This window comes from Sciurus carolinensis, chromosome 17 (assembly GCF_902686445.1).
Source record: "Sciurus carolinensis chromosome 17, mSciCar1.2, whole genome shotgun sequence".
NCBI classification, from domain to species: Eukaryota; Metazoa; Chordata; class Mammalia; order Rodentia; family Sciuridae; genus Sciurus; species Sciurus carolinensis.
Window position 1 is genome coordinate 19445071 of NC_062229.1, and position 15487 is coordinate 19460557.

At 43.6% G+C, this 15487-nt stretch overlaps 1 protein-coding gene across 2 annotated transcripts in view; it reads right to left on the reverse strand.

The window, feature by feature from the left end:
• Positions 1-13725, reverse strand: part of Akap8l (A-kinase anchoring protein 8 like) — a 33980-nt gene extending 20255 nt beyond the window's left edge. The window contains exons 1-5 of one of the 2 annotated variants that reach the window (XM_047531470.1): positions 13596-13725; positions 6075-6149; positions 1685-1717; positions 1366-1423; positions 1183-1263 (exon numbers count right to left, since the gene is read on the reverse strand). In XM_047531470.1, coding sequence (XP_047387426.1) covers positions 1183-1263; positions 1366-1423; positions 1685-1717; positions 6075-6149; positions 13596-13608 — 260 coding nt within the window. In that variant the 5' untranslated portion in view covers positions 13609-13725. Of the gene's footprint in view, positions 1-1182; positions 1424-1684; positions 1718-6074; positions 6150-13595 lie in introns of both variants that reach the window. The other variant, XM_047531469.1, reaches the window with a different exon arrangement.
• Positions 13726-15487: the final 1762 nt, after the last annotated feature.

The following is a 15487-nucleotide window of genomic DNA, read 5'->3' on the forward strand; positions in this document are numbered from 1 at the left end:
GCCAATTGAGGCAAATGATACACAGGAGAAACAGTGCAGATCTCATCCTACACGGCTGGGGGGGACCCATGAAAGCCCTTCAAAGCCCCTCACAACCCAAAAGAAATGAGATAAAATGGTGAATGTTTCTTAGTAAACATTGTGACCTTGCCAAGGTGCCAGAAAAAGAGCTGTAAACCCTATGAAGCAATTGGGAAGGAGGCCAGGACTTCTAGCCCGGAGAGTCAGTTTAACCATGGTGGTAGCCCATGCCCCCAGGGCCTACACCACACACACCTCACGTGCACAGGGGTCCCTCCTCACACTCTCCTCCCCAAAACCAAGTCATTAGGAGGCTCCAGCAGATGGAAGAGAAGCAGCCCTGCTCCTTGGGCTCCAAGCTATGGCAAGATGGCACACTATAGCAACTCAAGTTCATGCAAGCAAGTTCCCTTGCTCCCTCCCCCAGTGACCCTGGGGCCACACTTGGCCATACCAATGACCAGTCAGGCCCTTCCTTGTTCTTCTCACTAGGGCACAAGGACCCCTGGATGGACACCAGTTCAGTCAGTGACAACTGCTCTGCAGTGCGGCAGATCAGGGTGTGAGTCCCAGCCCCACCACTTAGTCAATGGGTGCCACCTGGCAAGGGGTATGACCTGACTGCACTTCAGTTTCTCCATCTGTAAGATGAGGACAACAAGAGTTCCTCACAAGGATGTTTTCAACGGGTGTACATTTATTTATAAGGTATTGAAAAATGACCAGGAAGTGTCCATGTCTGTCCATCCTCTATATTGGGATGGCCTAGTTCACAGTGTCAGTCCCAAAGGCTTGTCCCACCCTTCATACAAAACCCAACCTGTCCTTGCCCTGTCTTGCAGGATGCAAAGTCTAGACTGAACACCAAAGGGTTGTCCGGAAGAGAGGGGCCACTGAACACTCTGCTCCTGAGGAGCTATCTTGTGAGCACAATGCAGCCAGGTCAATCTGAACTTGTTCCCTGCCTGAAGCTAGGGAGAGGCTGACCATGAGAGTGACATAGGTCAGAGAAAGGAAGTACAATGGATCCCACTGGGAGCAGAGCATCCAGCAGAACAGAGCAAGGATGGAGAAAAGTCACAGAGGCGCATTCAAAGGAAGATGCCAGCAGGCAGCAGTTGCCCCTGCAGAATCTCTGCCCCTAGGCAAGCCCCCACTCACCTTTCTCCACCTGAGCTGTACACTCCTCCTTGTATCATGTCTGTCTCCAAGTGTGGAACCATATCTAAGCGCTGGTTAATTCTGGATAAAACGGAATCGGCACTGGCGCTACCCGAGGCACTAGGGTTTGCATTTGTGTCAGAGCTAGGCATTTCCCAAGAGTTTGAAGTGGCCATACCATACCCATAGTTGGTGGTGTTATCCTGGCCATAGCCATAGCCATAACCATAATTCTCGTAGCCTGCAGGGAGGGAAACAGACAGACAGATAGCAGGGCAGGGAGGAAGAGAAAGACAGAAACAAACAGAGAAAAGAGTGTCTCTGTTACAAGAGATAAGCTGGGGACTCCGGGTAGGCCCTAGGCATTCCAACAAGGGCCTTCTGTGATGCAACAGCTGGCCCCAGAGACATCCAAATCCCTCTTTGGTCAGGCTGGGAGTGGCAGAGAAACAACTGGTTCAATTCTGAGGGAGAGGAGTGTGGTTGTAGGAATGATACTTGCCTCTGTTTGTCCCAGAGTTCCAAGTTCCATATCCTACAAAAAAATAGAAGGACAATTACATCATAATCACTTATAGTACAACTTGAGTGTTTTTTTTTTTGGTGTGTGTCTGTGTGTGGTGCTGGAATTGAACCCAGGGCCATGTACATGTGAGGCAGGCACTCTACCAACTGTGCTATATCCCCAGTCGGCAACATGAGTTTAACTCATTTTAATTCACAAATGAAGATGGTTATTCTCAGAACCTGACTGGTTATAGCAGATTGGATCTCCTCTAACTGAGATAGATGCCTCATGCTAGACAGCCCCATATAAATGCACCAGGCTACTTGTTGCCCTGGTCCCTGGCCTTCTGTAGCTCTGAGCATTTGGTATTTAAGGAGTCTCCTGTTGCCAACATTCTCAGCCACTGAATTTGTCTCCTACACTCCAACCATGCAAAGCTAGAATTAAAAGAAGACACCCTTTCACCCCTGCCTGCTAAGTACTAATTAGAGAAAGAATAAAACCATTTACAGTGTTTTATGTAGACTGCAGCACTTGCCTAGCATGCCTGAAGCCCTGGGTTCATAGATTAGATTGATAAGAGAGACAGAGGTCATAGGTTGTTGTGCAAGAGGCAGCTGGCACAATCCATATCAATGCTGAAATAATGTCACTCAAGCCACCTATCAAGCCATGTGGAGCAGGAAAACAAACCACCCCAGACCCCAAATATCTGCCTTAACAGGGAGGGCCAACAAGCCTTTGAAGTGTACAAGTATGCTGTGTGGGAGCCCATCACTGAGGGAAAGACTAGAAGCAACTCCTAGCTTGAGAAAAGCCATTGAAAAAATGATCTGGATTATTAGATGAATTGTGCTCTGGATTTGATAGCAACACATGGTAAAAATTTACTCTTTCAGAAGCACAAAGCCACTAACAAATGACAAGGGGAACTCTGAGTAACCAGACCATGGATCCACCTTAGAGGAGCACACGGGAACAGGTAACTCCACTCCCAGTATCTCTGGTGAGACTGACCCTCCAATTCTCTCCTAGTACATGAAATCTCTGCCCGCAGACAGTAAAGACAAGCTCACCCCAGAGGAGGGGACCAAAGCTTGTTGAAATGGCAGCATGATGAATGGCAGAATTCAGACTACAGAAGAGAAACAGTGAAACTAAAAAGATGAGCCAGGTACAACCCAACAAACAAAGAGAATGGAAAGGTGTCAGAAACCAGCCAAAGTACTCTAGATGACTGCTACATGTAACAAACCATAGGTAAGAAAGAGCCTACAAAGAAAAAGTCCTCTTTGGCTGTGGAAACCAAAACCTTGGTTCTATGCAACAAGCTTTTTTTTTTTTTTTTGGTACTAGAGATTGAACCCAGGGTTGCTTAATCACTGAGTCACATCCCCAGTCCTTTTTATTTTGAGACAGGGTTTCACTAAATTACTGAGGTTGGCCTCAAACTTGTGATCCTCCTGCCTCAGCCTCTGGTGCTACTGGTATTACAGGCTTGTACCACCACACCTGGTGGTGTATGTGGGGGGGAAGAGGGTAATACTGGGGATTGAACCCAGGGGTGCTTTACCACTGAGCTATATACCCAGCCCTTTTTCATTCTGAGACGGTCTCACCAAGTTGCTGAGGCTGGCCTCAAACTTAAAATCCTCCTGTCTCAGCCTCCTGAGTAGCTGGGATTACATGTCACCCAACAACTACTATCATTTCTCAGCAGAGGTTGGGTGTCCCAGACACTGTTCAAACCTAGAATGCTGCCTGATGTTAAAGGAGACACTAAGAATAGAAAGTATATATATTTATAAGAACAGAAAAAAAAAAAAAAAATATATATATATATATATATACATATTTTTTTTTGGTGCCAGGGATTGAACCCAGGGGGCAGTGTCTTACCAAATTGCTTAGTGTCTCACTAAGTTGCTGAGGCTGGCTCTGAACTTGCAATCCTCCTGCCTCAGCCTCCTGAGCTACTGGGATTATAGGCATGCACCACAATGCCCGACTAAATTTATAAATATCAGATAAAGTCCACAGTAGTAGCACATGCTTGTAATCCCAGTGACTCAGGAGGCTGAGGCAGGAGGACCTGAGGCCAATCTCAGCAACTTAGCAAGTCCTTGTCTCAAAATAAAAAAAAAATGGGCTAAAGATATAACTCAGCAGTAAAGTGCCCTGGGTTCAAACCCAGGCAGGATTAAAAAAAATAAAATAAACATATCAAATACATAAATTGAATAATCACATGTTTACATATTAGCAATTAACAACTGTAAACTGGTTAAAAAAAAAAAAACAACAGGGGGGAAGGTGCCAGGGATTCAACCTAAGACATCACCATGCACTTTCTCTACCACTGAGTCACACCCCCAGGGCCACAGAAATTGAAAATTTTAAAAGTGAGATTTACCATCGCACTAAAAACATGAAATACTTAAGAGTAAATCAACAAAATATGTGTAGGATCTGTGGGTTGAAAGGTATAAAATACTAATAAAAATGTCACAAAATAAATGGAGTGATATCGTACCTATGGTTTAAAAGACTTGATTGTTAATATGTCAAATCTCCCACACTAATCTATAGGTTCAAGGCTATCTCACTCAAAATCTCAGCACAATTTTTTTTTTTTTTTTTTTTTTTTTTGGTGGTGCTGGGTATTGAACCCAGAGCCTTGTGCATCCTAGGAAAGCACTCTACCAACTGAACTATATCCCCCGTCCTGCACAAATTTTGATAAAAATTGACACACTGATTCTAAAATGTATACACAAAAGCAAAGGCACTAGAATATCCAAGACAATTTTGGAAAAAGAGTAAACCCAGAGGACTCACACTAACTGATTTCATGACTTCCTATCTAGTAACTAATATAGTATGGTTCTAGAGAAAATTCAGATATAAAGATTAACTGAAGAGAAGTACAGTCCAGAAAACACAATATATGGTCAAGTGATTTTTAATAAAGGTACAAAGGAAATTAAATGGAGAAAAGACAGTATTTTCAACAAATGGTACTGGAACAACTGTGTATTTATACATCCCCACCCATAGCCAAAAAAGAACCTTGATCTCTACTGTACATATTATAATTAACTCAAAATTGATCACAGCCTAAATGTAAAACCTAAAACTTAAAACATCTAGAAGAAAAATTTTGTGGCTTTGGGTTAGGAACAATTTGTTAGCTACAATATCAAAATCATGATTCATTAAACAAAAAAATGATAAATTGGATTTCATCAAAATTAAGAACATGCATTCATCAAGAGACTGACAAAGAATAGACACCAATAAGTCTTAGAGAAAGTATCTGCAAATGGCACATTTGATAAAAGGCTTGTACCCACAACATGTAAACCAGAGAAAAAAGAAGTTAAAAAGATATGCCCAGGGCTAAGGATGTGGCTCAGTGGTAGAGTACTCACCTAGCATGCTCTAAGACCTTGCCCAGACTTAAAAAAAAAAAAAAAAAATGTGTCATTTGGGACTACTTTCGATTAAAAGGGGGAAACAGAGATAGCAGGATGGAAAAGTCATGAAAACCAAGTTTTCCCTTACTTATGAACTATCTGATACCTCCTTACCCAATTTCAACACATTTTTAGTCCATTTATTCACTGACTCCTGAGGGAATGCCAGCTTAATCTTTCCCCGGACCTTGAGAGTAAAACAAATCACCCACCTCAGTAACCAAGACATTATTCATTCCAAAGAGAGCTCCTTTCCTTCTCAACAGACATCTCTGGGGTCACAGAAGTGGAAACACCAGCTTTATTGGCGTTCTGAGGCTGCTGCAGCACACCAACAGAACAGCACCTATGAATCCTGTTGGGTGGCTACTTCTGAATTAGAGAATTAAGTGTGTCTGCCCACAATTTAAAAATCAATTGGACAATTTCCTTCAATGCTGTGTGTGTGGAGCCCATGGGCTTGAAGTGGCCTGACTACAATCTCTAAATGCCAACTAGATTCAAACAGCCTTTCCCCTACTCACACCACCCTGGGGCTAAGTTAAAAACTGAATTTCTCCTGGACCAATCATTTAGACTTTGATTGGCTACTCTCCTTCCCAGGCTCTCAAGGAGAATATTCTGAAGTCAGATCTTTAGTCAAATATCACAGGTACTTCTATAAAATGTTAAAGGGTCAAAGAAACTAATCATTTATACTCTGGCTTGCTCAGTAAACACAGATATTGTTGTTACAATTGCCCCAAGAGGAAGCATTAGCTATTCACATGGCCCACTGTAACACTCAATACAAGTTTGGGTCTAGTAAAGGAAGACAGGCTGACAGCAAAGCCAAAGGCAACAAAGACACAGGACTGCACTGTCAAGAAAAGGCAGAACACTCTGGTTCCACCAGGGGCCACACTTACCATAATCACAGGTGGGTTGAGCGCTGGTATCTGAATATGTCGACTGCAAAGTAGTTTCAGATCCCTGGACAAAGCCTAAACATATGCACAGTGTGGTTAATTTCTCCGAACAAATCACAGGAAAATGACTAACACTACCCCCTGCAATACAGACCAGATCCTCTGTTCAGCTGGAAAATCACCCAAACCTCTGGATTCCATGTTTTACTTATTTTGTATTGTTTTGGAACCAGGGAAGGGGCACTCAACCACTGAGCCTCTTCCCCAACCTTTTTTATTTTTATTTTAAGACAGGTCTTGCTAAGTTTCTTAGGTCCTCACTGGCTTTGAACTTGGCGATCTTCCTGTCTCTGCCTCCCAAGCTGCTGGGGGCTCCTGGCTAGATTCCATGTTTTAATCAGACCTCTGGAACATAATAACCAATGGATAGGTAGGCTATGTTTAACTTGCTACACCAGAAGGACTGGATAAAAACTTAAAAATTTGGGGCTGGGGAGATAGCTCAGTCAGTAGAGTGCTTGCCTTGTAAGCACAAGGCCCTGGGTTTGATCCCCAGCACCCAAAAACACAAAAAACAACAAAAAATACAAACTTAAAAATTTAAGCCAGTAACCCATTATGTTAAATGAATACCCAAATTATTATTTAGTTAAATCAGCAAAATACTTTTTACTAAATCACTGTAAAGTATGCTACTTCCAATTCAAACCATGATGAGGGTTAGTTTTGAAGTGATGTTAAAGCAAATGCCCCTCCCCTAATCTAAATTTGAAACAAACTGCTTTATATTTTAGTTTTCCCATTTAGAAAGTGTTGGGTTTAGGGCTGGGGACACAGCTCATTTGGCAGAGTGCTTGCCTTGCATGCACAAGGCCCTGAGTTCAACACCCAGCAACTCACAAACACACACACAACACACACACACAGAAAGTATTGGGTTTAATGGCACACACCTACAATCCCAACAACTCGGGAGACTGAGGCGGGAGGATTCCAATTCACAGTGTACCAAAAAGAGGGAAGAAAAACAGGGTGCATTACCTTCTTTTATTTTGGTGGTAGTGCTAGAGATCAAAACCCAGGGCCTCACTCTACCTCTGAGCTGCATCCCCAGTCCCCATTATTTCTCAGATGTAATTATTTGGAGCTGGCATGCTTACATGGCAATATTAAGTATCACACTACATACAAGCTGAGCATCCTTAACCTGAAGTGCTTCAAACTCTGAAAACTTTTTGAGTACCAATACAACGGCACAAGTAATAAATTCTACATCTGACCTCTTGTGTGAAAGATCACGGTCAAAATGGAGGTACACTAAAAGTATTGCACAAAATTACCTTTAGGCTAAGTATCAAGAGGCATATGAAACAAATGAATTTCATGTTTAGATTTAGGTCCCATCCCAAGATATCTTATAAGGTATATGCAAATATTCCAAAATCCAAAAAAATCTGAAATCTGAAATACTTCTGGTCCCAAGTATTTGAAGAAGTGATACTCAACCTGTACTTATATGAAATACTTTCTCTTCTCAACTCAAACTACTTCTTCATTTAAAATGAATTAATAGGGGCTGGGGTTGTGGCTCAGTGGTAAAATGCTTGCCTCGCATGTGTGAGGCACTGGGTTCCATCCTCAGCATTGCGTATAAATAAACAAAATAAAGGCCCATCAACAACCAGAAAAATAAAAATAAATGAATTAGTATCAACTAAGGAAAATCTGACCTTCTACCAGGAACTTAAAGACTGATTAGAATAAACTATGACTGATCCTAACACTTGCTTTAAAACTATATTTTGGTGCATGCCTACAATCCCATCGACTTGGGAGGCTGAGGCAGAAAGATCATAAATTCAAGGCCAGCCTGGGCAATTTCATGAGACTATCTCAGAATAAAAATGAAAAGGGCTGGGAATGTAGCACAATGGTAAAGTGTCTCTGGGTTCAATCCCTAGTTACCCCCCCTCCCGCCACACACACACAAAGAAAACGAAGAAAAGATTTACTTTCAGCACTGAAATTATGACAAATACTGTGAAAGGAAATAGGCAATATTTGCCTCTTTTCATTGGAGTCAATCCATGATCTGCAAATTAAAGTCAAACCCTCAAAAAGCTTACTTACAACAAAAATACAAAACCAAGTGCCTCCCCCTTGATAGACAGTATCACACTTGTTGACAGTCTCTTAAGATCTTAACAACAAAGATAACAGCAAAAGCAGTCAACACAAACAAGTGTGTCCCCTGCAGGGTGCTAAGAGCTTTGTCTACATTATCTCATTCCATCTCAGGAGGAAGCCAACAGAAGAAGACCAGGCCAGGACCCTTACCCTGCAATCCCTAAGGTCCAAAAAGGCCTATATTCCTCTCCACAAATGTATCAAAATTTATGTAGGGGTTAAACACGCCTGTGAGGTCATTTACAATCTTTCTTTAGCCTACTTGGTGCAGAACTGCAGTATTAATGTGTGGTCTGTTTTATGGTGCTGGGGACAACCCAGACCCATGCTTTATCACTGAACTATACCCCCAACTCCTAAAGTATTTAATTAATTGCAGGGTGTTGCCTGGCCCCAGAGATGATGCTGTGTGGCACATTTCTCTCAAGCTAGAATTCCAAGAACAACCACTTCCAAAAGCTCCAAACGAGGAACTGGGGACTCAACTTCAACTTTACTTCCCAGAGGAAAGAACAGAGCCTGGAGCCTGAGGCCTAGGGAAGAAGACAAAAAGTATTCAGATCCAGCCCTTCCAATTTACCCTAATTAAAAAGGGATGAATTTGAATGGATTCTTTTCAGGGATCTAAAGACCTTTCTGAGGTACCTACATTCCAAGCTCTGATGTTCAATAACTGTCCATGAGAAACACTGAAAGAATTCTTTAGAGAATTCACCTACAGGGAAATCTCATAATCAACAAGTATCCAACCCCCAGCTTCTCCACTTTGCTCAACTAGCTTCTGAAAACCTGTTTGTTCAGCATCAGAGATGCCACCAAAATGCTCCCGGACTTTACGTAATGTTTGGGCGTTTTTTTTGTTGTTTTTTTCAGATGGGATCTTGCTATGTAGTCCAGGCTGGCCCCAAGCCTCCCAACTCAGGAGTAGCTGGGACCACAGACACGTACCACCATGCCACACTACATAATGTGATTTTTTTTTTTTTTTAATATTTTTGTTTCAGTTGGACACAATACCTTTATTTTACTTTTATGTGGTGCTGAGGATCGAACCCAGGGCCTCATGCATGTCAAGCACTCTACCACTGAGTCACAACCCCAGCCCTGTGATTTTTTTTTTAATACATCCACTGCACAATACCTTCTGGGACTTGGTTCCAGGATACTCTCCCCAACACAGAATAGCAAAATTCACAGATAAGCAAGTCCCTTATATAAAACTGGAATATTGCAGTGCCACACACCTATAATTACAGTGACTTGGGAGGGAAGGGCAGGAGGACTGCAAGTTTGAGGCCATCCTCAGTTAACTTAGGGAGACCCTCACCAACTTAGCAAGATCCTGTCTCAATATAAAAAAGACACGGGATGGAGCTCAGTGTTAAAGTGCCCCTGGGCTCAAACACCTCAACAAAGTACACATTTTCATAAACTTATGTGCATACTTCTGTATACTTTAAATGTTTCCAGATTACTTGTGAGACTTAATACAACATAAATGCCGTGCAATTATACCATATTGTTTAGGAAATGACAAGAAAAAAAATATCTGTACATGTTCAGTATAGAAGCAATTATTTTTCCTGAATGTTTTCAATCTTCTGTTGGTTAAATCCATAAATATGGAAACTGAGGAAACAGAGGGACAACCATACTGCAATCCAAAGGGGAACCTAGCACACCCCGACAGGAATACATACTAGAATACAGTAAACAAGCTACAGAGCATAAGATCTGTTGATTCAGGAGAGAATCCTGAGAATAAAGAAAAGGTAGGGCTGGGGGTGTAGCTTAGTGGTACGACACCTGCCTAGCATATTCAAGGTCCTGGGTTGGATTCCTAGGACCACCAAGAAGAGAAAGAGAAGTCAATCCAGCAAATTTATCAAACCAACCTGCAGAGGTCAATAGCAATATTTGCTCTACTCTGTGCTACCCACATTAATATTCTATTCCACAACACTGTCTCTGCAGCACAGTCTTCTTTTAGCCAGTTATGGCCCTTATGGTGCATAAAGTGTTTTCTTCTTTGTTGAGTTTTCCAGACTAATTAGCTCTGGGGGAAGAAATAAAATAAGTCCTGGATGGTCCTATAAAGCTAAGGGTTAGACCATGGAAATCAAATTCTGCAGCATAACCCCTCTCTCTTAGCAGCCTATCACTGTTTTTGCTCAAAAATACAAAAGCATATCTAGTTTTATTCCTTTTTTTTTTTGAAGAATATTCTTTGAAAAAAATGACAGTGACAAAAGTTAGAGGACAACTAAAATTTGGTTAGGTCCATCCTCTAGTAACTGAGCCAAAAACAGGGCAATAACCAGTCTCTGAGATGGTCTCCAATGATTCTTATATCCTGGGCTGATACAGTCCCCTCCCAAAGTAATAGAGGTAGCCAGTGTAACCAAAAAGATTTGGGGGAAATGACTGAGTGACTTCTTTTTTTCTTTCATAACCAGGATTGAACCCAGGGTGCTCAACTACTAAGCCACACCCCCAGCCCTTTTTAAATATTTTATTTAGAGACAGGGTCTCACTAGGTTGCTTAGGTCCGCGTTAAGATGCTGAGGCTGGCTTTGAACTGGCAATCCTCCTGCTCAGCCTTTCAAGCCATTGGGATTACAGGCGTGCACCACTGCACCCAGCTGAGTAACTTCTTAGACTTCTGCCTTGCTCCTTCTTGGACCATTTATTAGGGTTCTTCCAGCAGTTCTACAGAGAGGTCCATATGGTAAGGAACCACTGCCAGCATCAATGTGCTAGACACAGAAGTTTGAGTCACCCTGGAGGGAGGGCCTCCAGCTCCGGCAAGCTTTCAGATGACGGTCTCAACTGACATCCAAATGTAACCTAAATGTAACCCAAGCTAGAATACCCAGCTAAACCACTTGTGCATTCCTAACACAATGCAACTGTGAGAGATGTTTCTATAAAAAGATGGCAGATTTCAGAGTTTTGTTTGAAAGCCTGATCCTAGAATTTTTTTTTTCTGCCCTGTTTTTCTACTGCTCCCATTTTTACTTTCGCTAAAGAGGGAGCCTCCTTTCCCAAGTATAAGTAAAGCAAAATGAGTCATAAGCTTGATGAATTAACAAAAGATAATTATTTCTATCACCTTTCATGTCTAATAATAATGGTAACATTTGCCTCAAGGCTTTCAGGGCTTAGCCTTAAAGCAGAGTCTCCTGAAATATGACTTAAAATGCCTTTGAACTTAGTGATCTCGCTTCCTCTTCTCCTTTTTTTCAGGCTGGAGATGGAACCCAGGGTCTCACATATGCAATGCAAGCACTCCTCACTGGGCTACATCCCAGCCCTGACCTGCTTCTTAGAAAGAAAAGACCAACATTATAAAGTTACTGTGGTTTTTTACCTTATCAATATCAAGAAAAGGGGATGGGGGGAAGGATAGATAATAGATGAGACAATCATCATTATCCTATGTACATGTATGATTATGCAAACAGTGACTCTACTTTGCGTACAGAGAAATGACAGTTGTACCCCATTTGTGTACAATGAATCAAAAATTAAAAAATAAAAATAAAAAACAGAAAAACTAACCATTAGCTTATTAGTCTATAAGATCTGGAGCTGAAATTCAGGCTTGGTCATTAGTGACTTCTCTAATTCAGTTTCCTCATCTAAAAAATTAATGCTCCATTATTAAGCTAGACCACAGCATCCAACCATTCATTTGGTTTCTTCAGCAGTCCTGTCGCTAAATTCCTTAGAACCATCTTCAGTCTTGCTAACACTTGGAGAAAAAGAATTACATCTCAATTTCAGAGAGGTCAGCAACAGTCCTGACTTTCCTCAAACTAGGGATGCTACAAAAAGGCTGCAGCACAGCTTGCCTAACCTTGGCACCAAGAATGTATAGGACCAGTGGTGGTGGGGGACTTACTGTGCATTGTAGAATGCTGAGCATCATCACTGGCCTCTATCCACTAGATGTCAGTAGAACCCCCTACTCCTAGAGACAACCAGACATTGCCAAATTGGGGGTGGGGAAGAAGGTTCCAAATCACCCTAGATGAAAACTAGAGCTAGGAGATGGCTGCTAGAAACACTGCAGTTCTTGACCTGGGGGTCAGAGCAGGGTGAACTGGTACATTAAGTGGCCAACATTAAGTGGTACAGGTCAACACAAAGCAGTTCACAAAGAAGCCAGAGACAGAAGTTCCACTCTCAGTCTTGAACATTCTGAGTAGAATGCAGGTTACCCAGCAACCACATACGCTAAAGTCTCAAATACCTATCCTAAGGGGGAGGCCCGGTTTATGATACTGCCTGTGAAACCTCATTGGTCACTGCCAAAGCAAACCCAGGTGGCCTTGACAATTTCTCCAGGAATAATTTAGGATCGCCCAAGCATACCTCTGCCGCATCCCCTCTCTGGTTTCATCCTCCACCTTCCTCTTTCCTCAAATCCCACTGGTGTCCCTGGGAGATCTACAAGCCAAGCAGTTCCTGCCCCTGGGCCTTTTACAACAGCTTCCTGGGCCACTTATCTTTACTCCTTTCTACTCCACGTATCTGCTTAATCCTCACATCTTTACAAAGGTCTCCAAGCTCTCCATGTAATGGATTAACCATTTCAGAGTACTGATCACTCCGGAATACAACCTGTACTCATTTATTTGCCTGTTAAGGTCTACCCTCGCCTCTAAGTTGCGCTGCATTCCCAGTGCCTCTTCAGCCCCTGACACGGTAAATTTGACAGATGTTGAGTGAAACAATGTTGAAGTTAGCCATTCTTTGCCAAGGCTCAAGCTTAGTCCCTAGGGGCCCAAGGTTCCCCACTCAGCTCAAACCCTTCAAATATTTACTTATTCCCCTGGGGCCTGGCGTCTCTCCCAGCTCCCGAGCAGGCGAAGGAGGGTGTGGGGTGGGGAAGTAGCTGCGGCATTTTGCTGCAAAACTGCGCAGGGGAGGGGATGCAATGGCGACGGCAGCCGAGCCTGCATAAAGATTGAAAATCCGAGGTCTTAAAAACGACGACTGGAGACGTCGAGGTTTAAGAAGCACCGGCCAGGGGCGGAGGTAATGAGAACCGAGACCTCTGCGCCGAGGTTTCAGGGCCTACAGACACAAGCAACAGAAGCCAAGACCTCGGGCGGCCAGGATCCAGGACACCAGGCTACAAGCATAGCAAACTGAGGCATCGTGGCGAGAGGGGCGCGACTCTGAAGCTACAACCCCAAGGCGCCATTTTGTGACCGCAGAGGGCAGTGACCCCGGCGCCAAGGGAGGCGTGGGCGAGCCTGGCACGGCACCGGCATGTCACTGTCGCGTCCACCACCCCGGGCCCGACCCCCACCCTGCCGGGCCCACCTGTGTAGCTCATGGCGGCGGCGAAACACTACATCTGAGGACTCCAGGGAGCTGCTCAGCGCGTCTGACGCCGCAAAAGCGGCGACAATCCCCGGGGCCCGGTCTACACACACACCACAGTCCCGCCTCCCGACCGCATTGGCTCGTGCCAACCACAGGCTCCACGTCCATTCGACTGCCTTGCTGTCTATCTGAGAACCTCCTCGAACCAGTGGCTTAAGACCCTGCCAATCTCACTAGGGCTCCGCCCCTTACCCGCCCCCCGTTATTCTAAGCCAGCGTTGATTGGTCGAAAGGAGCCGGTGGAGAGGTGGAGTTCTGCGAGGGTTCGGAGAGGCGGAGCTGTGCACTACGGAGAGGCCCGAGGCCCAAGAGCGGCCGCGCTTAAGAAGTGCCTGTGAGGCGGGGACCAGCCAAAGGGAGCCGGGACTACCGTGCATTGCACCTCTCAAATCCTAACTCTGCCACCGAAGTGCTGAACCGACCTATGCTAAATTTCTATGCTTCTCTCACCTTCAGCTCCAAAACAAGCATGATTAAGTCATACTGGAATAAGAAAATTAAGACTAAGTGGCAAACTTTTTCATGAAATATTTTGTATGTAAAGAAATTCTTCTGGTGCCAGGTGCACTACATAATTACTACATTCTTATTGCTGCATAACAATCAATAGATTCGTAGGGGCTGAGGGTGTAGCTCAGTGATCGAGCGCTTGCCTAGGTATGCTTGGAGCCCTAAATTCGACCCCCAGCACCTCACATTTAAAAAAAATATATGTGTTAGAGATTCAGTGAGCCTGTTCGTACTCACCTTGTATGTTCCCTCAAACCTGCAAGGAGCTTTTTCTCCCCCCTCATTTAAAGGATAATTAAAACAAGCAACAAACCGGGGTCTTGGAATTCTGATTTCCTCAAGGTGCTTGATGCTTAAACGTTAAATTTGGAACGTCTCTTCTACACCCCTATTGGTTCATTCTGAACTTCAGAGATTCTGCAATAGTGCTGGCTACAGCTCGGGGTATAGCTCAGTGGTAGACACTCACCTGGAATGCAAGAGAGCCTGTGTTTGATGCCCAGCAACATCCCCCAACACACACACACAGAGTACAGCTCAGGGCCAGCTTTGTCCTCAGCACTCTCTTAGATGTGTGTGAACCACTGTCGAGGACATCTCGTAATTTCTGAGAGATAACTTGACAGAGGGTCAGACACTGAAAATGGTACTTAGCATGTTTGTGAAACCTCACCAAGGAGTGCAATTATGACTTGTGTACTTTTTGGTATGCTTTAAAGTTGCTGTTGCTTTTTGATATTTAAAAATGATTGTCACTTCAGGGGTAATGATGGCATTTTGAAGTCCTTATTCTTCAGGGAAACATACTGAAATATTAAGAGATTATTGAATCAATGGCAGGGATATGCTTTACTGTAGTTTAGGTGGGGAAGTTAGAAAGGGAAGATAGGCAGAAGGTCATTGATAAGTTCATGAGTTGAGATTAATAAGTGAGGGCTCATTTTATCATTATCTCTTTTATATAGTTGGAATTGTGCACAAGTGTTTGATAGCATACCTCCTCCTGTTTGGAGCTGAAGGCCAGAGAAGCATAGAATGGGGCTTATGCAAAACTTGCTGCCCCATGGCAAAGTCACTTAAGATGGGTTAGATGAAAAACTCCACATAGGAAGCACACAGAGCTCAGCTTGAGGCGCACTAGTTTGCAGTGTATCTTTGTTACCCTCCAGGATGCCTGCCTGGCCTTCAAACTATGGCAAGGCCCTAGGACACCTGTCCTACCTCCTATAGCTTCTGTTGTGGAACTTGCTAGAGCCGTTGTTCACTGATTTGAAGATTTTAACATCCAACACCCTGACAGGCTGAAAGCAAGCAGTTCA